This window comes from Denticeps clupeoides, chromosome 3 (assembly GCF_900700375.1).
Source record: "Denticeps clupeoides chromosome 3, fDenClu1.1, whole genome shotgun sequence".
Classification (NCBI taxonomy): Eukaryota; Metazoa; Chordata; class Actinopteri; order Clupeiformes; family Denticipitidae; genus Denticeps; species Denticeps clupeoides.
Window position 1 is genome coordinate 33,413,052 of NC_041709.1, and position 24,529 is coordinate 33,437,580.

The following is a 24,529-nucleotide window of genomic DNA, read 5'->3' on the forward strand; positions in this document are numbered from 1 at the left end:
AAAAAAAAATTCTAGCGTTAAAGGTTCAGCGAACACAAGCCGAGATGCTTGTGGAGTTGATGCTAGCAAGTTTTTCACAATAAATCCGATTTTTCACACACAGCATTTCTGTTGAATAAATCTACTGCATCCTCGACATAAAAGCTCTTTGCTGTTTGTCAAGTAAAGAAATGTGACTTTGTAAGACCTGATCTGATGCCCTTATCCTTATCAATGAAGTAATCAGTTCTGGTTCAACAGGACTCAAAACATGAATACAATCGTTTTATTCCCTCTGTTATAGTTTTTCTAGAAGAAAGTAGTCTAAGTATTCTCTAAAGAGGAAGGTCTTAAGCTGCAGCTTGAAAATATTCAGCAACTGTGCTTTCCTGACCTCGAGGTCACCTTCTCAGAGAAGAGTCTAGATGAACGTCTTCTTCGTACCTTCAGAGATGGAGGGACCAGGCGAGCAGTACTGGAGGCTCGGAGTATACGAGGTGCAGTGCGAGGTGTAATAAGGGCTGTGAGGTAGGATGGTGCTACTCCATGTTTGGCTTTGTAGGCCAGCATCAGTATTTTGAACCTGATGCGTGCAGCTACTGGGGGCCGGTGGAGGGAGCGTAGCAGAGGGGCGGTGTGGGAGAACTGTGGAGTTCCGGGGTTATCGGTAAGCTTGGTAACCATGAACTCTCACAGCCACTGTGCTTTGTGTTGCATGATGCTGAGGAAACATGGGACATGACTCTGCGAGCGTGAAAATACTGACTGTTTATGGTGCTTTTTTTTTTAAACTGTCATCTATTGTTGTGAGAAGAGATGTGTAGGGAGCTGCTGATTCATTGACACCTTCGGTCAGAGGGCTTATCGCTGTGCACCAGCGCGTTCCGCATGTTGAGCAACGGTGAGAGCTCCGTCTCATTCCACTTCCTCCTTCTCCTCGCATGCACTGATGTATTGCCACAGCGAGGCGAAGGAGAGGCATGAAGGTTTTAAGAAACAAAAAAGACAAAACCAACCCACCCCATATCACATTGTGCCATTTACCAGACGGCCTTATCCAGTCAGTGGTTACGGGGACAGTCCCCCCCCCCCGGAGTCACTCAGGGTTAAGCGTCCTGCTCAGGGACAGAACAGTAGTAAGTGGGGTTTGAACCCACCAGGCTACTACCAGTGATCACATTAGGTATGTCCTACACATTACATCCATCACCAATGGGGTAGTATTGACTAGTCCACTGAGGTTTGAACAACAGATGAATTTGTGGTTTTTGAATGTAATAAACAGAAGCGGAGTCTGAAAATGACGGTTTGATACAAAAAGCAATTTTTTTTTGCATTTTCGTGCAGCGCACAGATTTATTTGTGATGTTTTCATATTATCGAGTTGACATTTAGAAAAGGAGCAGCTGCTGAACAACCCCCTGATGAGGAAGTTCAGCCATGATGGGAGTGTTACAATAAAAGCCTTGACCCGGTGGCCGTGACGGGCACTCTGGCGGACGGACCCAGTCTGGAGGGCAGGATGCGCGTGGACCTGGCGTGGCTGAACGTCCTGCTGGTGGCTCTCCTCCCCACTCCGTCTCTATGCCAGCCTCTGTGAGTATACGGCACACACTTGCCGGTGTGAAATGTGTCCATAGCTGGGCCTCACAACTTCGTCTTCGCCGCAGCTACGTCATGTCTGCCCCGAGCCTTCTGAGGGTGGGCACGCGGGAGCGAGTGTTCGTGGAGGCCCAGGATCACACAGGAGCGGCGTTTGATGTCCGGATCGCGGTGAAGAGCTATCCGGGGAAAGACCGGGAGCTGCTGTCCCAAATGGTCAAGCTGGGTCCAAAGAACCACTTCCAGGTCCTGACAGAGATGAAGGTAGCGTTCGTTCATTTTGTACCTTCTATCGGGCGCCATTCAGTCACAAAAACCATTACAGTTTGCTTTTTATAGTCTATACAGTATTTAAGTTTTAGTTAATAAAAAAAAAAATTGTATAAATGTTTTTCTTTCTTTTACAATTGCACTATGGGGGGTTTGTGTGAAACAATATTTCAGTACACGGTACACTGTGAATTACTGTTGATCTGACATTAAACATCTCTTGAGTCTTGAAACTTATTGTATTTTTTGTAATTTGTCATTTTTTTTAATTTTCATAATTGTACCGGTCATAAGTGGGAAAAGTTTAGAATTTTTTTTTTTTAAACCTGGCAACCTCCAAACGTCTTTTCACTTCCTCTCAAAGATCCCAGAAAATACGTTCAACGAGCAACGCAGGAAGAATGAATACGTTTACCTGCAAGCCCAGTTCCCCGGGCGTCTTCTGGAAAAACTCATCCTGGTCTCCTTCCAGTCCGGGTACATTTTCGTCCAGACGGACAAACCGATCTACACCCCTGCCACCACAGGTACGTCCGGGACATACACGAGACGGCACAGGGTGGACGAGGAGGACACATTCAGTAACCTGGTGTCCATCTCTGTGCTCCTAGTGCTCTACCGGATTTTTGCCCTGAGTCCTGACATGCAGCCTGTGCACAGCCCCATCTCTGTGGAGATCATGGTAGGACCCAGTCACTCCTGTTAGAGCCACTTGTAATATAATATAATATAAAATAATATTATATGATGACGTGTAAATGTTTATTTAAATGCCCAGACGCCCGATGACATCACAATTCAGATGGACACGTTCTTCATCAACAAAGGGATGAAATCAGGATCGTTCAAGCTGCCTGCAATTGTCAGGTACTTTTTCTATGGATACGTTGCTCTTTGTGATTTGTTGTGCAATTGTTTGCTCCGCCTCTTTACATAGTCTCAGGTTCTGTGTTTTTTATGATGATCATTTTGTGTTACGTGCCCGTGTCTTTTTCGGTGGCCGTGTACAATATTCAGAGTCTGTTTCGCTCGTCCTTTGACCTTGAACCTTTTCTTGTGTAAAGCTTCGGGATATGGAGAGTCCTGACGAAGCTCAGCAGCATGCCGCACGTCAACTTCACGACTGAGTTTGAGGTCAAGGAGTACGGTGAGGAGAGGTCGGAGCTGCTCGGAGCCTTTTGGCCGCTAGCCGTTGTGTAAAGTCTGCTCTTCTCTCCCAGTTCTGCCCAGCTTTGAGATCACTTTGACTCCCAGACAGGCCTTCTTCTACATCGACGATGATCAGCTGACCGTTGATATTGCAGCCAGGTACGAGTGGGTTCACATCACGGCACCATGAACATTTAGAACGAATGGAACTGGAGAAAAAAGAAGGTGATAGTGCCTGTAGAAAATGTTGGCAAGCCACTGGGCTTCATAAAATTCAATAAAAATCATTAAAAATCACAGACTCTGTATGGGCCCTGTTTTCAAGAGCTTAACGCAGCACTTTGTATATTTTGTGATGGCTTTGTGTGTTTTTTTTTTGTTGTTTTTTTTTTTGCTACCTAAGGTATTTGTTCGGGAAGGAGGTGACAGGAGTTGCATTTGTGGTCTTCGGTGTGATGACCAATGGCAATGAAAAGAGAAGTTTACCAGGATCATTACAGAGAGTCGAGGTGAAAACTCACCTCACTGCTCACATCTACTTACACAACTCACTACTCACTACTACTGTTCAGCTCCGCTTAGCGCACAGTAGTAGTTGTGAGTTTGAGCCTCACCTGGAGCAACGTATCTTTAACTGGGGCAGTGGTGGCCTAGCAGTTAAGGAATGAGAAGGTTGCCGGTTCGAATCCCGATCCGCCGAGGTGCCACTGAGCAAAGCGCCGTCCCCACACGCTGCTCCCCGGGCGCCCGTCATGGCTGCCCACTGCTCACCAAGGGTGACGGGTTCAATGCAGAGGACACATTTCACTGTGTGCACCATGCGCTATGCTGCTGTGTATCACAAGTGACAATCACTTCACTTACACTTAACTTTAGTACATTTACATTTACAATTACATTTACAGCATTTACCAGACGCCCTAGGGTTAAGTGTCTTAAGTGTCTTAAGTAACTTAGGGTTAAGTGTCTTGCTCAGGGACACAATGGTAGTAAGTGGGATTTGAACCCTGGCAAGTGTGTTAGCAACTAGGCTACTACCACCTAGTAATTCTGTTTTTTAATAGTTGAGGAATAATGATTGTAATGATTAAAAAGTAAAAATCATTTAAAACAATGCTCTTATCAATTTTATTTTAATTAGAAAGTCTCACTTACATCAGCGTGCAGAGTATTTACAGAAATTCTTTTGCTTAAAGATCCAGGATGGCCAGGGCCAGGCAGCCCTGAAGAGAGCGCACATCCAGCAGCTGTTCCCGAACATCGAGGAGCTGATCCACTCTTCCATATACGTGTCCGTCACCGTCTCCACGGAAACAGGTGATCCGCCGCTGTGGTGCGCGGGAGCTCCAGTGGCCCGCGGGTCCGTCGTTGTGCAACGACTGTTCGATGCTTGCAGGCAGCGAGATGGTGGAGGCCCAGAGGCGAGGCATACAGATCGTCAGCTCGCCGTACGCCGTTCTCTTTACGAGGACGCCCAAGTTCTTCAAGCCTGGGATGCCCTTTGACGTCTCGGTACAAAATTTCTGACGGGTTTTTCTCTCTTTTTTTGTAACCCTGACATCTGCTCCAGGCAGTAACAGTGAAGAAACAGTCTGTTGATATGTCAGTCAACCCAATAAATTCCAAAAACACCAATACGCTTACAACAGACCATCGAAATTCAGTATTGCAATGCGTTCGGTGGTCTACCCGTTTTCTGTGGCAGGTCTTAGTGACAAACCCGGACAACACCCCAGCAGAGGACATTCCAGTTGTTGTTAGCCCAGGAGAGGTAGTCGGCAGGACCAAAGAAAACGGCTTGGCCAAGGTCACCGTCAACACAAACGCAGCAAACTCTGTTCTTTCAGTCACAGTAAGACTCTTCTTTTTACCCACTTGGACAGTTGATGGACTTACTATTTTATGCAGTTATTCCACATAATGCGCAATAAATCGCTTCATACTTCGATACTTAGCTATTCAATGTAGGCCTAGATCTGTTGATCTAATTAATCGAATCAAATGATTTACGAAGCACAATTAGAAGATAATGGAGCATCATAGCAATGTGATGTACAGTATGCATATATTAACAACAGGGTGGTAGTAGTCTGGTGGGTAACACACTCGCCTATGAACCAGAAGACCCAGGTTCAATCCCCACTTACTACCATTGTTTCCCTGAGCAAGACACTTAACCCTGAGTGTCTCCAGGGGGGGACTGTCCCTGTAACTACTGATTGTAAGTCGCTCTGTATAAGGGCGTAAATGTAAATATACAAAAATACAATATTCAATTACAAAATACAAGAATTGCTCATATACAGTTAAATGCAATTCAACTGTATATGCAATTTACAAAATAAAGTTGTGCTTTATGTCTGGATTAATGATGCTGAACTGTTCTTAAAAGGCACACATGTTCCATAATTTTGCCGTTCAAATTGCTTGAAGAACCCTTAACAGGTCCATCAGAATCTAATGATATTTACACAAAAGTTGGTTTATGGAGGGTTAAATTCAAATAAAATGGATTCGAACATAACACAACCCTCAATCATCTTTTTGGCCAACGCGCCTATCCAGGCCTTGGTGCTTGGGCCCTGCTAATTGCGGTTATGCTCATGGTTGGTCCCTGCTGGTTAAGGTTTCTGCTTGATCATAGGTAAGGACCAAAGCTCCTGGACTTTCCAACAGCAGGCAGGCTGAGAAAAAGATGACGGCCCAGGCGTACCACACCGCCTCCAAAAATTTCCTCCACATCAGTGTAGACTCAGCAGAGCTGGCCATCCGTGATCAGATGAAGATCAGCTTGAACCTGGGGAAAAGCCACGCTGGTCAGAACCACGACTTCACCTACCTGGTGCGTTCCCGAGTGCCACATTTCAATCTGAGGCAAAATGTCAGGTTTGTGTTGAAAGCCATTCGATCTTCTCCGCTTGTGGAGGTCAATTGTACTTGTCTGTTTGGCCCAGATCCTGAACAAAGGCCAGATCGTTCGTGCAGAGAGGTTCAAGAGGCAGGGCCAGCCTCTGGTGACACTGTCTTTGCCCGTGACCAAAGACATGGTCCCCTCCTTCCGCATCGTAGCCTATTACCACGTGGGGTCCTCTGAAGTGGTGTCTGACGCGGTCTGGGTCGATGTGAAGGACACTTGTTTGGGAACGGTAAATGTTAAGTTATTGTTCTGCAGCAATCGTCCCTTCATGCACACAAGACCGTTTCCCCTGTCTTGTCTCCAGTTAGAGCTGGCGCTTCGAAAACCCTGGCCTGCTTATGAACCCAGAATGCAGTTCACTATGTCCATAAAGGGAGACCCTGGTGCAACAGTGGGACTCGTTGCTGTGGACAAAGGAGTTTACGTCCTGAACAAAAAGCACCGACTCACCCAGCCGAAGGTACAACACACCTCGTTTCATTTTCAGACCCATCCAGAACGTGTCATCATTGTCTGCCTGTGACAGATCTGGGACGTGATCGAGAATCTCGACCCTGGCTGCACGGCCGGCAGTGGCAAGGACAGCATGGGGGTCTTCTATGACGCCGGCCTGGTGTTCGAGTCCAACACTGCAGGAGGAACCGGTCCGCGAACAGGTAGAGATGATGTCCACAAGACATCCATTACCGTGACGTTCATGAACAAACAAAGACAAACCTCTCCATCACGAAGTCGGCACATAAAATCGGTGTTGTATGATGTGTTCAATTCATAACGTGCAATACACAGACTTCATGACAACATGCTACGACTGGCATACATCCTCAGCGTGATGCCCTCAGACACCTGTTTGATGTTAGGATTAAAATCCATTCGTCCTGCTGCACAATGCACGATTCCCACGTTAAATCTGAAATACTGATGCATGCCTGCACAGCCGAGGAAGGGTCGGCGCCCTCCTACCTCAGACCTCTCTTCACTCGCTCGCTGCACCTCGATCTGCACCTTATGTACATGTACACAAGTATGCAAAAGCCTTCGCCACGAAACTCGAAATTGAGCTCTGGTGCCTCCTGTTTCCCCTGATCCTCCTTGAGCTGCTTAATTGAAGTCCACGTGTGTCTACATAAGATCCCACAGTTGACAGTTCATGTCAGAGCACAAACCAAGCACGAAATCCAAGGAATTGTTTGTAGACCCAAACTGATTGGTCTTGAGGCCCAAATCTGGGGAAGGTTACAGAAAATAAACTCCTGAAGGTCTCAATGAGCACAGTGGTCTCCATGGTAGAGTGGCCAGATGGAAACCAATCCTTAAAGGTCCCCTACACACACACACACACACACACACACACATATATATATATGTGTGTGTGTGTGTGTGTGTGTGTGTTTTTATATTGTATTAAAGGTCCCCTAATACTGCACAGCAAAATTGCCTGTGTTAATTTAACACTGCACAGAGACACTTTACAGGAAGCCTGTAAAACACACTAATTAGTGTTAAATGACAGTGAATCTGCCCGTTCCCAGGTAACACACCCAAATGGGTGGTACACAGGTACGAGACAGGTGGTCCATACCAACCCCATCTTAATATGAACCCAAGAACTTAGCTGGGGAGCAAGTGTCCCCAGCCAACACATTTATGTGTGGCCAAAATGGGTTGTATATGGACTGGTGTGGTTTGCCCAACAGCGTCCCTGTTAATTTTGTCCAGGGGTTCCGTGGTGGCCCCATGTAGGCAAGCCCAGATGGGGAGCAAAGGCTGCTGATTAATCCACCTTCATGAAAAACACTTGGACCAACATGGACCTCACTAGCTTTTCCCTCTTTATATTGAAGTTGTGTGTCAGTTGATCTGCGTATAGAATTTAAGGAACATGTTCCTGTAAGAAGTGAAATAACTCCTCTTTAATTATTTAATTTCTTGTTGCACTTCCACGGTAAAACCACCAGGGTGCTTTAATGCTTTTGAGAGTTTATAGGTATCTGTATCAGAATTATATTTTTAATACTGACTCTAATTAGGTTTTGACACCGCACCTCCTCAGGTAACATATGGGTGGTCCTTTTCAGTCCCACCTTAATTTGAACCCTTATGAGGAGCAGGATTTACTGTGATTTACCCACCGTCATGTAAAAGACTCGGACCAACATGGACCTCACTGGCTTTTCCATTTTAAGTGGTCAAGATTGTTTTTTGGTTTAATCCTTTGGCCTGGTAATATTGAACTGGTAATATTACCTAATTATCCTTAATTAGTTAAAGTGACTTTTCCTAGTTTTAGGTGAATTTGTAATGTAAGTTGGGACATGAATGTATCAAATGAAGGTTGTTGTTCCAGCAATACATTGCAAAATACAAGATCTCCACCTTTTCAGTGCTTTAAAAAGACTTCATTTAGAACGGTCGTTCCACCTTTGATTCTTATTGACCCTAAAGTTGACACCGAGCAAGGCACCGTCCCCACACACTGCTCCCCGGGCGCCTGTCATGGCGGCCCACTGCTCACCAAGGGTGATGGTTAAAAGCAGAGGACACAATTAGTTGTGTCACCATGTGCGATGCTGCAGTGTTTCACAATGACCATCACTTCACTTAATATTAAAAATGAAAAGCCAGTGAGGACCATGTTGGTCCGAGTCTTTTTTCATGACGCTGGGTATGTCAGGGGCAATTCTTGCTCCTTATTTGGGTTCTATGAGGCTGAAATGGACCGCCTGTCTGGTACCTGTGTACCACCCATATGGGCGTGTTACCTGGGAAGGGGCGGAGTCATTTAACACTAATTCGTGTCAGTTTTGCAGACTTTACACTGAAAGTGTTCAATTTAACTCTGATAGGGAATGGGCTCATATATACTCTCTGTGCAGTGTTAAATTAACACAGGCAATTTTGCTGTGTGTATCTGGAGTCTCTTTCCGAAATACAGCCATGGTGCAGAGTTACAGCCACATTCAGCCATTCCCACAATCAGTTTTCACAGGATGCTCCATTTCGGAGGAGAGAGGCGGGATGAGGACGAGAGCGGCCAATCGTATTGCGCGAGCATTCACAGAAATGACATCAACACTTCCTCTTTGGAGCAACCAGGATGTAATGGTGGCATTTTTTCCAGTAAAAAAAAATGTAATCAGCCCAGTGGTTCTTCAGTTTCTTGCATGATTGAACATATGTGCTAATTTTCACATTCAATCATCGAGCAATTGGAATGCCTTGCACGTTTGGAAGCCATGACGGTCGGCGAAGCAGAATGGCCAAAGCTCTCTTTGCTCCTATCACCGTTTCTAGCCACTGCAGGACCGTAGACAGGCTAGGGGAACTCGTAATAATGTTAAATAATCTCACATAATAGGGAACCTTTAATAAGAGGCACTGGAAGCCTGCCTGGAGTTTGCCAAAAGGCACCTGAAGGAACTGAGAAACCAAATTCTCTGGTCTTGGCACTCTCAAACTCTTTCAGCAGGACAACGACCCTAAGCACACAGCCAAGATATCAAAGAAGTGGCTTCCGGACGACTCTGTGAATGTCCTTGGGTGGCTGGAGAGATCTTAAACGGCTGTACACCAACTCTTGAGAGGTACCGCGAAGAGGAATGGGCCAAACTGCCCAAGGATAGTTGAACCAAGCTTGTGGCATCATATTCAAAAAGTATTGAGCAAAGGCTGTGAATACTTGAGTTTTTTTTTTTTTTTTTAACAAACTGGCCAACACATTTTTCACATTATCATTATGGAGTGTTGTGTGTAGAATTTTGAGGAAATAGGAAGCGGCCCCGTAATCAGAAGGTTGCCGGTTCAAATCCCGATCTGCCAAGGTGCCACTGAGGTGCCACTGAGCAAAGCATCGTCCCCACACACTGCTCCCCAGGCGCCTGTCATGGTGCCCACCGCTCACTCAGGGTGATGGTTAAATACAGAGGACAAATTTCACTGTGTGCACAGTGTGCCGTGCTGCTGTGTAACACAAGTGAAGTGAAGTGATTGTCACGTGATACACAGCAGCACAGCACACAGTGAAATTTGTCCTCATCATCCTGAGTGAGCAGTGGGCAGCCATGACAGGCACCCGGGGAGCAGGATCGGGATTCGAACCAGCAACCTTCTGATTACGGGGCCGCTTCCTTAACCACTAGGCCACCACTGCCCCAGAACTTTTAAATGAGCTCATCCAGGATTTGAACCCGGGACCTCTCGCACCCAAAGCGAGAATCATACCCCTAGACCAACGAGCCAAGTGACAATCATTTCACTTTCAGGCTGTAACACAAGAAAATGTGGAAAAACTGATGCACTTTCAAGATGCACTGTATAGGCTCTTCTACTCTCATAGTGCGCCTTCATGGTGGGGCGCTGCTGTCTGCGAACCTGCGTAATTTCCTTTCAGTTCTGGTGCATTTTTTTCTTTCTCAGTAATGCGAGCGGGGGTTCCAAAGTAGCAAAGTAAAGTGAAAGTGAAGTGATTGTCATTGTCATTGTCATTGTGATACACTGCAGCACAGTACACGGTGACACAACGAAATGTGTCCTCTGCTTTTAACCATCACCCTGAGTGAGCAGTGGGCAGCCATGACGGGCGCCCGGGGAGCAGTGTGTGGGGACGGTGCTTTGCTCAGTGGCACCTCAGTGGCACCTTGGCCGCAGTAAAATACTTGGGTAAAAAAAAACAACTTTAAAAATGACAAATTAATCATAAAAACTACTAAATTACAGTGTAATTTAGTAGTTTTTTAATGTGAGTAAATGTAATTCGTTACGTTCCACCTCTGATCTAGTCTCTTCCACTAGACTTCCACTAGATGTTCCAACAGCTGACTCATTAAGGATCTTCAAATGCTGTAAAAGTAAATGTATTCAAGGACAAAAGGTCTTTTTTCTGTTTCATTTTTTAGGTCCCAGTGATCAGTTGGTTTCATTGTAAAGTTCGATTTGTCACAGAAAGATAAATTCTCTGGCCTGTGCAGTTGTGATAAAGACCAACCAATACAAACTGCTTTGAAAGTATTTTTGGGGGGATCAAATGGTGGTAGTAGCCTAGTGGTAACACACTCGCCTATGAACCAGAAGACCCAGGTTCAAATCCCACTTACTACCATTGTGTCCCTGAGCAAGACACTTAACCCTGAGTTGCTCCAGGGGGGACATGTCCTTGTAACTACTGATTATAAGTCACTCTGGATAAGGGTGTCTGATTAATGCTGTAAATGTAAATGTAATGTAAATGTCTTCCAGTGCCTACCTGCCCCTCACCTTCAAGGAGACGACGACGTGCTGTGACCGTGTTCAACTTCTGGAACACACTTGGTGAGAGAACATTTTCTTTTCCCCATACTTGACGATTGCCAGGTTTATGGCAGGAGTGACAGCAACCCAGCATATATCAAGCTCAACTGATGGCACAAAGTTGCAATAGAGTCCATGAGCAAGCCATGAGAGCCTCACCACTTCGACACCACTGGGGGTTCATTACATTAATTTGTTCTATGATTGAGCTGATCTAGAGAGCCGCTTCGCAAGACAGACACAGTGGCGAGGGAAAGGCCGGAGGCTGTCCACTGCCCTTTATGATGAACCCACTAAATTATACGTACTAATTCATACATATTGCATGTTGTCATAATGTGCAAAATATCGACTAAAAGCACAAATAAATAAAATCTACCTGAATAAAATACAATTCCGACGCCACGTACATAAACTAAAACTTTGTCTGACAAATATCTGTAATTTAAAGCTAATATCACCAATGTCCGATCAAAACTGTGTAAAGCAGCAGCAGAAAACCTGCAGAATTTGATAAAAACCGTACCGAAGATTCAACTCTGACACAATTTGGCTACTAAGTTTGACGTGTCACTGCTTTCTCTTGCACCATCCTGTGTAATCGATGAATGATGTCAGGAATGGCCTCGCAATTCTACGGCCTCTGATGTGTTGAACAAGCCATCATTCATCTATGCAGACTAATGGAATGTCCAGTAGATATCTGCTCTAGATTTTTAAAAATGATTTTTTAAACGACTACCATGCTATATAGTTAAAGTATAACATTGTCATTATATTAGTAATGTATTGTTATAGTTACATGTAATTATACGAACAATAAAAAATCGTTTGTATTATTATGCTCTAGTTTTCAAAAACAGTTCTCCTAGACAGAAATAGATGGAGCTATGAGATTTAAAGTTTGGGGTCTGAAAAATGTCACATGGGGCCCAAATAGACCACCTCAGGCTATTTGGCCGCTTTTTTGGCACCCTGGTCATACTTCTTACCTCTATGGGGAAGGCCACTGCTTGGAGATAAATTGATTCCCATTGCCATTTTACAACAGATTGGAGTCCAAATAGATTTTTTTTCTCTAATGCTGTACTACAAACTACTATATTTCAGAAAGCCCCTTTCAGATGGCTGAAACACACACATTAGATTTCATTGTTTCCGTCTTAGTAACATTCTCGTTCTTACTCCTTTGCAGTAACATCAGTGGTTGTTTTTTTTATAGTGGTGAGATATTCTCAGTTTATTTAAGGTATTTAAACAAACGTTCATAACACTGAGAAACTCGAAAAGGAGATAGGGTCATGAAAATGTACATTGGAGGGCAGGGCATCACAGTCCTGTAAAGTTCGGCAAGAGGGTCAGCACATGTGCCCCAATCTAAGGCGCAGTCTGGGGCTGTTGGTGATCAGAAGACGGTTTGATAAGGTGCTGTCGTATTGGTAACTGGCAAGTATTCCAAAGAGCACAGAGCCACTTCCGATGTTATGATTGTATATATATTACTTAATAATGTGTGAGCAGCATTTTTTTAACTCAACTATTTGTGGTCCATGGATTCCTACACCTTGTGCCCCTGGCAGTCAAAACGAGTCTTTTATATCGCTTAAATGCAGTACGTGGACTCCTGCATGTTGTGCCCCTACCTGTCATGGCCGGTCATGACGCTTTGAGGGCTTTGACTGGGCTTTTATATTAAGGAACTGTTTTACTTTATTTTGGTTAACATATCTATTATTTTAATGCGGTCCATGGACTCCTGCATCTTGCGCGCCCAGCTGTCGTCGAGCGCGAACATCGTGCGCTGGAATTTGGACAGCGAATCTGTGAGGCTTTCAGTATCTGCCCCCTGGATCTGGTCCTGTGGCGTACTGGCCTCTTCTGGCACTACAGAAAGGGCCTTGGTCGTTCTTCTGCTATGAGCCTCCCTTTCCATCTCCAGCTCCACAGATTCATCCAGAAAGAGGATTTCTTTCTGCTCATCCGTCCTTTGAAATGATGGCACTCTTTTATCCATTATGTAGTATCTTTTTTTTCTGCTCGGGGCAAAATAATTTTATAAATAGTTTCTGGCTAGTAAACTACCAAAGAATAATGAAAAATACGGATTTATTTTAAAGAGAAATGTTAAAAAGGCTTCTAAAGTCTTTAAACAAACGGCACACAAGACTACACGACGTAAAACAAATATGCAAAAACATTCACGCTCGCATCAAAAATTCTGCCCAATGACAGTCCCCACGGTGGACCAACAAAAAAGCCCTTCTGCCATGTTTTAACAGCCGGTGTGTGTACAGTGTGTTCTTTAATACCCAAAAAGTAATACAGATGGGAAATTGTATCATTGTAATCGGTGGTTTTACGACTACCATGAAAAATCCACGATGTAAACTTGGCTTAAAATGGCGTGAGCCTTACAGACATGGCTTTATTTCCACGGTACGACTTGAACCGCTGCAGTCTCATGGCCACGCCTGTTTTATAAAATGCCACGGTTGAAATGAGATTTTCTCATGAGCAGTACTAAATAAGACACCTGAAATCTTTTACCGGGGGTAAAGACGGACAGCAGACATGGGCATTAAAATCTCCTCATTGGGTCTGTCAGGAAGACAGACCATTTATTATTGTGCTATGAATGGCAAAAAAGAACATGTCTTACGTTAAAGACCGCCACGCGAAGACCGTCAAACGTAAAGAAACAACGGAGTGGTCAGGCCGAAGGCAGTACCACAGTAAAGAAGCCCCATTTTACAAATCCCATGCCCGCAGCTGTGACCAATGCCCGGACAGACCCATCAAAATTTCCCCCTGGAATTTTGGCTTCTAGTTTTAATGAATCTTCTAAAACTGCCCCCTGGGACGCCACTACATCTCTGACATGAATAAGAAATCTACGACACGAGAAGGACAATTGCCATGTAAATGTAAGAAAGATAGAAATCAACCAGTATAGAATACATTATACTTTGGTATTTATTACATTTACACTAGGAATGTTGGATAATGTTGCTTGCTTTCCTTCTTCCTGATCGTGCATTTCCATGGTAGTAGCCTAGTGGGTGAGACACTCGCCTGTGAACCAGAAGACCCAGGTTCAAATCCCACTTACTACCATTGTGTCCCTGAGCAAGTCAAGTCAACTTTATTGTCAATTCTGCCACATGTACAGGACATGCAGAGAATTGAAATTACGTTACTCTCTGACCCATACAAGTAACATTAAATACAAAAACAGTAACAGTAACGAATACAGAGTATAAATACAATTTAAAAAGAAAGGCACAATATACAATTTTAAAAACACCATATACAAATAAGGGCACATGGTGGAGAGTGCAAAACCAGGAGAGTGCAAAAACCAATAGTGCAACAGAGTTTTTAGTTTAAAGTGACGAAGTGAAAGTGAGGTAGATGGCAGACCAGAGCTGCACAGAGTGACTGGTGCATGGTCAGTTTGTGTGAGTTAGAGTTCAGAAAGTTTGTGGAGCTGAAGAGGGGAGTGAGGGGAGTGGGGGCAGAGCTGGGAGGGAGTTGAGTTTCCTGACAGCCTGATGGGTGAAGCTGTCCTTCAGTCTGCTGGTCCTGGCCTGGAGACTCCGCAGTCTCCTCCCTGATGGCAGCAGGCTGAAGAAGGTTTGCATTGGGTGAGTGGGATCAGCTGCTATGCCGAGGGCTTTCTTGGTGAGGCGTGTACTGTAGATGTCTTGGAGGGAGGGGAGAGGGACACCGATGATTCTCTCAGCTGCTCTTACTGTGCGTTGGAGAGTTTTTTGGCAGGATGCATTGCAGGCTCCAAACCACACAGTGATGCAGCTAGACAGGATGCTCTCGATGGTTCCTCGGTAGAATGTGTGCATGATGGGGGCTGGTGCTCTTGCTCTTAACCTAAAGTTGCTCCAGGGGGACTGTCCCTGTAACTACTGACTGTAAGTCGCTCTGGATAAGGGCGTCTGGTAAATGCTGTAAATGTAAATGCGTCTGTCTTATGTCTGCTCAATTGATGCTTCATTTTAATCCTTAAGTGAAGGATTTTTAGCGAAACACATGAATTGAGCAACGAGCTGTTTTTATTAATAACAAACAATAATTAAACAAACATAAGTGAATAACACACTCTTCTTATTTATGAACTTAAATATTTGTATAAATTAAGCAAAATACGCCATGACTTGACAATACTATAATATATACTATAAATAAAACATTTCAGTAATTAAATAACTAGATAAATTACAAGCACTGAAAGGAATATGTTTACAAACTAATGTAAACAATTTGACTTACTCTGTGCTTAAATGTGCAACCAAAACTTTTTTTTTTTTCTTGCCATTTCCAGATTTTCGGAAAGAAACACTAACATATCAACGTGTTCCTGAGTCGGTCTTGAGCGTCTCGGCCTTACATCAGGATTGAAAACTCGTTCAGATGAACAGCACCGTGGGGCGCCATGTCATGCTATACGAAAAAGACACAAGTGCACAATATGCACCTATCGGATCCCACTTACTACCATTGTGTCCCTGAGCAAGACAATTAACCCTGACTGTCCCTGTAACTACTGATTGTAAGTCGCTCTGGACAAGGGCGTCCGCTGAATGCTGAAAATGTAAATAATCACTTTTGTACCAGCACCATCCCACATGGCAGACAGGCCTGGCCTGGATCTGGCATCAAGCCGCCACTAGCAACCTTGTGATTATGTGTCCATGGAGTCCTATATCTTGCGCCCCCAGCTATCATCGAGCACGAGTTCTATAGGGCTATCGACATGTGTCTCCTAAATCTGGTCTGGTGATGCATTGTCCTCCTTCAGATCCATAGTCAAAGTTTGCTTTATCATGTCAATTTGTTTAATGCGGTTCATGCATGCCTGCATCTTGGACCCCCAGCTGTCATCAAGTGCGAACATATTGCGCGGGACTCTGAATTTAACAGTTGGCAGAGGTTCTGTGGGGCGTTCGACGTGTGTCTCCTGAATCTGTTCTGGTGATTCATTGTCTTCCTCAAGATCCTGCGTTTGCTTTTTATTCACGTCCATTTTTGTACGAAAAAATGTACTACGAGCTCCCATAACTGAACGCGGCTTTTCAGCTGTTCTGCATCTTGCCGGCTTCGTGGCCACCTTCAGCTCTTCACAATGTTCCAGAAAGTAGTTTTCTTTCCGTGCTACCGCGTTCTGCAAGTGTCTGTTCGGAAATGACATGACCCTATCCATTTAGTTTTTCAAATCTGACTTAAATACTCACTGGTGCAATTCTAAAGAACGAACATTCTAAAAAAAAAACATCTAGTCTTCGTCTGAAAAGAAGAACTATCAACTAACATGCATACTGCTGGTTTGAAGTTCAGCGTTTATTTTTTATTTAAAATGAAGAACTATTGGTTCTTTTGAGTTTTTTAAACAGATTCTTTGCCTAATAATATACGTTCGATTACTGAATATATCTGTATGTATTGGTGTTTTCTACACACCCACTTTAAAATGAAGAACTATTGGCTCTTTTGAGTTTTTAAAAATCTTCTATGTTTAATGTTTGTTCGATTAAGATTACTGAATATATGTGTATGTATTGCCGTTGAATGAAATCTTTGTGCTTTTGGTTAAGGTTTTATTTTTTATTCACTTTGGCAAAGCATATTTACAAAAGCATTTTGAAAAACCTATGCAAGTGTATGAATAAACCATAAGGGTGGGGGGTGACAGGTTGTTGTAGGGATGAAGGTAGAAAGAGGGAGTGTTCATTTCCTAACACTGCGTTACATTTTGTTCATTTGGCACATAGATGTATCCAAAACCATGTTAAGATTATTCCCAGGGAAAGAACTGAAATGTTGTACAAATTACTATGATAGGTGTTAGATGAACAGTTGGATTTGTGGCATTCTCATGAACAAAGAAGGTCAAAACATCAGTAACCTCCTAAAAAGAAAAAAAAATGTAAAAAATCAAGTCCAGGTATCTACAGTGGTGGACAAAGTACATTAACCATGTTCTTGAGGTAAAATAGAGATGCCCAAGGTAAGGTTTTACTCCAGTCAAAGAAAAAGACTTCTCTTTAAAAGTAAAATAGTATTTACTTTCAGTTGCACTTAAGTATCAAAAATATTCACTCATCCACAGTATTTCGAGATTATTTGTTATTATCCGCAAACAGGAATTTTTTGCTGATTTTTTTCAAGAATTTTTTTTTTTTAAACTAAAAAATAGCAACTTCGCCGCTCTCTGCAGGACCATAGACAGGCTTGTTTATTAGTTTATTAATGTCAAATCATCTTACAAAGTGAAATATTCACGATAGGAGACTGTAAAAAAAAAAAATGTACATGTAATTATTGTATGTAAAAAACGGTACCAATGTAACGGAAAAAGCCAAAATGAAAGAAAAGAGAAATGCTCTCAAAATGGACGACATTAAAGATCACATAAAGAAATTACGGACAGAAATACAAGAAAGTAGACTAGGCAAGAATTAAGGGAGCTAATTAAAAGCTAGGAAGAAAGACTAGGTGAACTTGAGCATGAAATAAAGGATGAAGAAGACATGCCAACTCCACCAGCTACTAGCCCATGACTATGCTGATTCCATATATGGAATCATATATGGATTGAGAGGACACAAATTTTAATAAAGATAGAAAACCATCACTTGAAGTCTTGACCATCGTTCGGAGTAGATGCTACACACGGCATTTGACTCCCAGAAAAGTTGCCACAGACCAATCAGGATTGTCCCTTGATGTCTCTGCCTTGTCAGATAAGAGGAAGACAGTGGTCGTCGTCCCCCGACAAGGACTTTCTCGTCATGGCACCTCCAGCCATTTGCTGGCGTTTGACACCTCTTGCTTGGGGGAGGGTCGCAGCTGGATAAAGATACAAGCAGGGGTTTGGGGAGACTGTGACCTCTGTTCTTTCTCTGGCTCCAGTGAGTATGTACACAGGCCTAGAGAAGGAGTGCTGCGTTGACGGCATGAAGGACAGCCCCCAGGACTACGCCTGCGATCGGCGCGCTGACTACATCACGGACGGAGAGCAGTGCGTCAGAGCCTTCCTGCACTGCTGCAACGAAATGGCCACCAAGAGAAAGGAGAGAAGGCTGGAGACCCAAGTCTTCGCTCGCAGTGAGTCGCCCACAGGCGCAACAAGCGAATTACGTCGCATAGACTAAAAAAATCATTTCACCAGTCGACAGAAGGAAAATTCTGGTTCTGTATGACACGTACTTATACAAATGAATTTTAGAAATAGAATAATATTGTATAATATTGTCCTCAGTTGTGTGATCAGCATTTTGCTTGTTCAGCATCACACTAGACGACTGTCATACCCATCTGTGATTACGTGTCTGCTCTGGCCTCCAGGCGAGGAGGAAGATGATGATTTTGTGAGTTCGGATGAGATCGTGACTCGGACGCAGTTCAGAGAGAGCTGGTTGTGGGAGGATTTGACACTTCCTGTATGCCCTGTAGGCAATAAGAACTGGTGAGTTGGAATTGGAACTTCATATTTTCTCATATTATCCTAGAGAAGGTTCATCCAGTTGATGAACTGAGGTTCAAACTATATTTTGTCTACTAACCCACAGTGGCACAACATCTGCATTCAAAACGAGCTTCACTCAAGACTCCATCACAACCTGGGAGATCACAGCAATCAGTCTTTCAGAAAATCATGGTAATCGTATTCCGATCGTATTATCGTGAAAAGCCACAATGGATTTCAAAGCATTTTTCCCTCTGCAGGTATCTGTGTGGGCAAGCCCTTGGAAATTATTGTTACAAAGGACTTCTTTATTGACCTGAAATTGCCATATTCTGCCATCCGCAACGAGCAGCTCGAAATTAAAGCAGTTCTACACAACTACAACACCTTTGACATAACAGTGAGCTCACACAGCCATCTACTGCCCATGCTTTGCCCATCCAATTCTTACCTCTAAACGCCCAATCACTTCTCGTTCGAAGGTCCGTGTGGAACTCGTGGAAACCGACAAGGTGTGCAGCTCCGCCACCAAACGGGGCGTGTACCGTGTCACGGTGAAGATGGACCAAATGTCGTCCCGTTCGGTGCCCTTCGTGATCGTCCCTCTGGCCTTGGGCGAGCACTCGATCGAAGTCAGGGCTGCTGTCAAGATGTCACGGCAGTCGGACGGAGTGAGAAAAGTCTTGCGTGTTGTGGTAGGTCCATTGTTTTACTTTTCTGTAAATTAACCATGGTCACTTCCGATTCATTTAGCAGTAAAATGTTAACTGTATATATTGCCATTGTACATAATTGGATCTGCTGCTTTTGAAAGAGACATATGTCTAATGCGAAGGAATTTGATAATCTGTTAACACGTTTTTTAGCACTACCTACCTCTTGTGTTCTGGTGACAAAATTGCCTTTTTACCTTTAAGCTGCAGTGTCAAATTCAAATCCAAGATATATCTTGCTGATATCTGCAATTTCCCCCCCAGAAGTAGTTTTGTGTTAGTCGTTAAAAAATCCTCGTATGTAATGACGTGTTCCATTTAATTGTGGTAGGACAGATTATTGTTGTTACCTCTCCTTGCAATCACTGTCACCTGGCATACTTTTCAGATTGTGTTTTTCTGCTCTTTCAGCCACATTATTGAGACCGCCTGCTCCTTCAGCCACATTAGCATGCTAACATGCTCATTTTTGATCCAAACATTGGCAAATTTAATGTGACGCATCTCGGCCACGCCCTGTTAGCATTTTGACGTTTTGACGTTTGACGTGGCACTTCAGTCGACCGGGAATCGAACCGGCAACCTTCTGATTACGGGGCCGCTTCCTTAACCGCTAGGCCACCACTTCCCTGAAAGGTTTCCCTGAATACTCAAAGCTCCACCTACTGAAAACATGACTTGTTTTATGTTTGGATCAATTGTTCCACATAGGATGATTATATATACCTCATGTTGGATCGGGAGAGTCTTAAGAGATAGAAGAGGATGTTTTTGAGATTTCATTGTACAGCTCGCCATGTAACAGGAATTTGATGTAATTCGCACATACAAACATCGATCTGAACTAAACTTCAGACGATTGATCAGAGTCCAGCCCTGACTAACTTAATGTATGAATTTTCCAGTGAGTGTCACAGCCTGAACAAGATAATGAATGATGTTTCCATAATAGTCACAGCGCTGCCTAGTGGAAACACGAAGTAGCTTACAACATCAACTGATCTGCACCAAACTTGAAGGAATATTGGGGTATGCGGCTTCCGAAAGTGGAGTACCACACACGCCTCGAGGCGCATGGGGTACCTCAGGCTTGATCATCACTGCTTGCCGTTTTCATTTTGACAGTTTTTTTGAGATGCAATAGTGTTTTAAGATCTATAGTTGCTGATAAACTTTAAGACTTCAACAAGGCTTGTTGAATCAATCTTTTCTCGTTTTTTTAACTACTGTAAATAGAACCTCAGTGGCACCTTGGCGGATCGGTATTCAAACCGGCAACCTTCTGATTACAGGGCCGCTTCCTTAACCGCTAGGCCACCAATCAGGATTCCTCAACAGCTTCATCCCACAGGCCATCAGACACCTGAACACTCAGGGACTTTACACTCTCGACTGACACACTCACACACACACATAAACTACTCGCACTACCTTTGTTGTATTGTAATGTTATCGATCTGTAATATTATCTGTTAAGGCACCGGTCCATTTTGCACAGGAATATTTGCACTATTTTACTCCACACATTCATTATTCATTTCACCAGTTCAGCGCTGCCTGTCTCATTGTTGTCTACATGTTTTTTTGTTAAATGTTACTCTTGCACTGCCGGTGTCCCCAGTTTGTCCCCATATGTGCACTTTATGTAACTTTGTCTAATCATTCAAATGATACATGTAGCACCGGGTTCCGGACAAACGTTATTATGTCTAACATGTATTTGACTAAAATGACAATAAAGCGCAACTTCAACTTCATTGAAAAGGTTGCTGGTTCGAATCCCGAGCTGCCAAGGTGCCACTGAGGTGCCATTGAGCAAAGCTCCGTCCCCACACACTGCTCCCCGGGCGCCTGTCATGGCTGCCCACTGCTCACCAAGGGTGATGGTTAAATACAGAGGACACGTTTCGTTGTGTCACCGTGTGCTGTGCTGCTGTGTTTCACAATGACAATCACTTTTTTTGGGGTTTGTTTGTTTGTTTCCCTTCATAAAGCCTGAAGGTATTCTGACCAAGGTTGAAGTGAAAAACCTGCTTTTGGACCCATCCAAACATGGTGAGTGCTGCTGATTACCTGTTTTCAATGACCAATATGATATCTATTGATATCTATTCACTACATACATAAATTGCTTGAAATTTTCACACTGTGGGATCAAGTTTACTGCCCTTTACATTTGACCTTCTTTCTCATTTCTGGCTCAGGTGGTGTCCAGAGAGAGGAAATTAAAAGCGTGGATCTGAATAACCAAGTTCCCAACACGCCGTTCAACACTTACCTCTCAGTGCAAGGTAACACATAAATACGACACGAATTTCCATAAATTCCACTGAAACGTATCTAGTCATCTCTGGATGCTCCCTGCTTTTTTTTTATTCATTTGCATATATGTTTGTTATAAGTGGGGCACGAGTGTTAGTTTCACCACCAAGGCGGGAATGGAACACTAAGTTAATTTGGAACAAAAAATAGAATGGAAAAAAAGGCCACCACACCCCACTCTGAATAAAGTGCCTCTCTCTCTCGCTTGCGTTGGTTGGGACGCCCCCTCTTTTCCCCCCCTCTCCCAAGGGAGAGGCTCACGGCAGGTGTGAATATTCAAGATTTCATTTTTAACATTTTATTTGTCACATGCATGCAGTGTCATGCATCCTGAATGACCCGGTTTTGACTGTGCATAGTTTTATATAAGTAAATAAAATAGAACAAGGGAGTAAGAGGCCAGTAAAAGTAGAAAGCAAAAAAAGCAAGATATTATGTTCAATGAGAACATGAGATACAGGCATCATGGGTAGTGGATATGTATTCTGTTAAAGTGCATCGTGCAATAGCCAGGGTAACAGTAACAGATTACATTCAGATGGTCGGGTGTGAGGTGTGAGGTGTGGTGGCCTGTCCTGGTTCAGCATCCTTAGGGCCTGAGAATAGAGGAAAGTTCCTCCTGGGCCTCTCAGTCCTGGCCATGATGCTTCGTAGTCTTTTGCCCGGTTTTAGGTGCCATCTTTGATAACTTTGATGGCCCAAGTCCTGCATCTGTTGGTGTTAATGTGCCGCACGGATCACCCTCTGTAGGGCTTTGCGATCTGGACATGGCTGTTACAAAACCATGAAGGTACAACGCCCTTATCCAGAGCGACTTACAATCAGTAGTTACAGGGACAGTCCCCCCCTGGAGACACTCAGGGTTAAGTGTCTTACTCAGGGACACAATGGTAGTAAGTGGGATTTGAACCTGGGTCTTCTGGTTCATAGGCGAGTGCGTTACCCACTAGACTACTAGAGATACCAGGAGGGGAACGCCTCGGTTAGTGTGTTGGATAAGGACTCTGTAGCACTCTGGATCATACAGGCCTAAATATATTAAGCTGATCAGACATGACAAGCCACAATTGACAATCATTACACCGCGAGGGTTCCGATTGGTGTCAAAGGGCTCTGGGTAGGGGACGTGATGAGGGACCCACAACCCGGAAGTGAGCGAATGGCTACCTCCAAGTGCACACTATGGGATTGGGATTTACCAAGGAGTTGCTGGCTACGCATGACACGAAACGCAGACGCACACAGGGGCCGAGCCGGCGCGACGCCAATCGGTGTTCTTAAAGAGACGTTCTGCCAATCTGCCTACATGTTTCGGCACCTCTCAGTAGTGATGTGTGAAATGCATTTTTTTTTAACAATGTGTAGTCACAGGATAAATGATAGCAGGTGCACAGTGCATAAGCAGGCGTGGTCCGAGTTAACACATGCCTCAGAATGGCCTTTTACAGCATCAGGGGATGAAAGATGCCTGGAAACGGTCAGAAACTGTGACAAAACATTGAATGTTTGTACGTCCTTACTAGCAGATGGTCCTTTCTTTTTGGAATCAGTTTTCTTCAGACAGACACTCCCCATACGCTACATCTGTAAAGGCCTCTTTGAAAATAGGGCTCTTTGCATGTTTTTGAACGAATTCAATTTAGAGTAAAATGAACATTTTCTGGGCGCATTTTAAGGGGAGGAGCTAAGCCGGACCATCGAGGAGGCCGTCAGTGGAAAGTCCTTGGGCTCTTTGATTGTCCAGCCTGGGGGATGTGGCGAGCAGAACATGATCGGCATGACCCTGCCCGTCATCGCCACCCATTACCTGGACTGGACCAACCAGTGGGACGCCGTGGGGGTCCGGAAGCGAGACACGGCCCTGCACTACATCACCATGGGTAAGAGCCCCTTGCCGGACTCTCTCTGCACCCCTGGTGCTCCTGCCAGGCTTCCTCTTTGTTCGTGGGTCTCCTGTGTCATCTTTGTTTAGTCAAGCAGAGACCGTAGTCTTCACATTTCAAACAAAGAATCATATCTATGAATTGGCAATATGAAATATCTACTTCTATAGAATACAAAGAGCTTTACAAAGACATGACACAATGACAAAAATGACACAAATTTTACCAGAATGTAATTAAAAGGTTTGTCTTCAAATTTCTTTGAAATATGTTGGCACTGTCATATAGGTAAGAAGGAGCTTTTATTGTTCTTTAGAGGGTTAATGGCTCTTTTTTTTTTTTTTTTTTTTTAAACGTGCAGGTTACAACCAGCAGCTTGCCTTTCGCAAGCCAGATGGATCGTACGGCGCCTGGATCCACACGACAAGCAGCACCTGGTCAGGCAGGCCCCATCCGGCCAGTTCCCTCCTCGCGTCTTCATCGCTCACTCCTCCACGCTTCACCTTTCCTCCAGGTTGACGGCATACGTGGCCAAAGTCTTCGCCATGGCAAGCGCGCTGATCAGCATCCAGGAAAATGTGGTCTGCAGCGCCATCAAGTGGCTGGTGCTGAACAAGCAGCAGCCAGACGGACTCTTCAGAGAAGATGCTCCCGTTTATCATGGAGAAATGGTGGTAGGTCGTCATGGGGCTTTACTGGTGGCAAATTTAGTATCTCGTTTGACTATTTTAGTTTTTCTTTTTTTTTTTGTCTGCAAACGTATATATTTGGGTGGTAGTAGCCTAGCGGGTGACACACTCTCCTATGAACCAGGAGACCCAGGTTCAAACCCCGCTTACTACCATCGTGTCCCTGAGCAAGACACTTAACCCTGAGTGTCTCCAGGGGGGACTGTCCCTGTAACTACAGGGTGGTAGTAGCCTAGTGG

At 44.2% G+C, this 24,529-nt stretch overlaps 1 protein-coding gene and 1 non-coding gene across 2 annotated transcripts in view; one reads left to right on the forward strand and one right to left on the reverse strand.

Annotated features, from left to right (window-relative positions):
• Window positions 1-1,457: 1,457 nt before the first annotated feature.
• The window catches only part of LOC114785595 (complement C3-like), a 28,099-nt gene continuing 5,027 nt past the window's right edge, over window positions 1,458-24,529 (forward strand). The window contains exons 1-26 of the mRNA XM_028971979.1: window positions 1,458-1,575; window positions 1,650-1,845; window positions 2,216-2,378; window positions 2,463-2,533; window positions 2,630-2,718; window positions 2,916-2,998; window positions 3,072-3,159; window positions 3,404-3,509; window positions 4,197-4,317; window positions 4,397-4,512; window positions 4,706-4,852; window positions 5,645-5,842; window positions 5,955-6,146; window positions 6,222-6,377; window positions 6,444-6,573; window positions 11,153-11,224; window positions 18,128-18,322; window positions 18,563-18,683; window positions 18,787-18,875; window positions 18,944-19,083; window positions 19,166-19,378; window positions 21,391-21,451; window positions 21,601-21,687; window positions 23,395-23,598; window positions 23,963-24,038; window positions 24,116-24,275. Of these exons, the coding sequence (XP_028827812.1) occupies window positions 1,502-1,575; window positions 1,650-1,845; window positions 2,216-2,378; window positions 2,463-2,533; window positions 2,630-2,718; window positions 2,916-2,998; window positions 3,072-3,159; window positions 3,404-3,509; window positions 4,197-4,317; window positions 4,397-4,512; window positions 4,706-4,852; window positions 5,645-5,842; window positions 5,955-6,146; window positions 6,222-6,377; window positions 6,444-6,573; window positions 11,153-11,224; window positions 18,128-18,322; window positions 18,563-18,683; window positions 18,787-18,875; window positions 18,944-19,083; window positions 19,166-19,378; window positions 21,391-21,451; window positions 21,601-21,687; window positions 23,395-23,598; window positions 23,963-24,038; window positions 24,116-24,275 (3,348 nt within the window). The 5' untranslated portion in view covers window positions 1,458-1,501. The remainder of the gene's footprint in view (window positions 1,576-1,649; window positions 1,846-2,215; window positions 2,379-2,462; window positions 2,534-2,629; window positions 2,719-2,915; window positions 2,999-3,071; window positions 3,160-3,403; window positions 3,510-4,196; window positions 4,318-4,396; window positions 4,513-4,705; window positions 4,853-5,644; window positions 5,843-5,954; window positions 6,147-6,221; window positions 6,378-6,443; window positions 6,574-11,152; window positions 11,225-18,127; window positions 18,323-18,562; window positions 18,684-18,786; window positions 18,876-18,943; window positions 19,084-19,165; window positions 19,379-21,390; window positions 21,452-21,600; window positions 21,688-23,394; window positions 23,599-23,962; window positions 24,039-24,115; window positions 24,276-24,529) is intronic.
• Window positions 10,084-10,155, reverse strand: trnap-ugg (transfer RNA proline (anticodon UGG)). Its single transcript has one exon. It is a non-coding gene; the product is annotated as a tRNA-Pro (tRNA).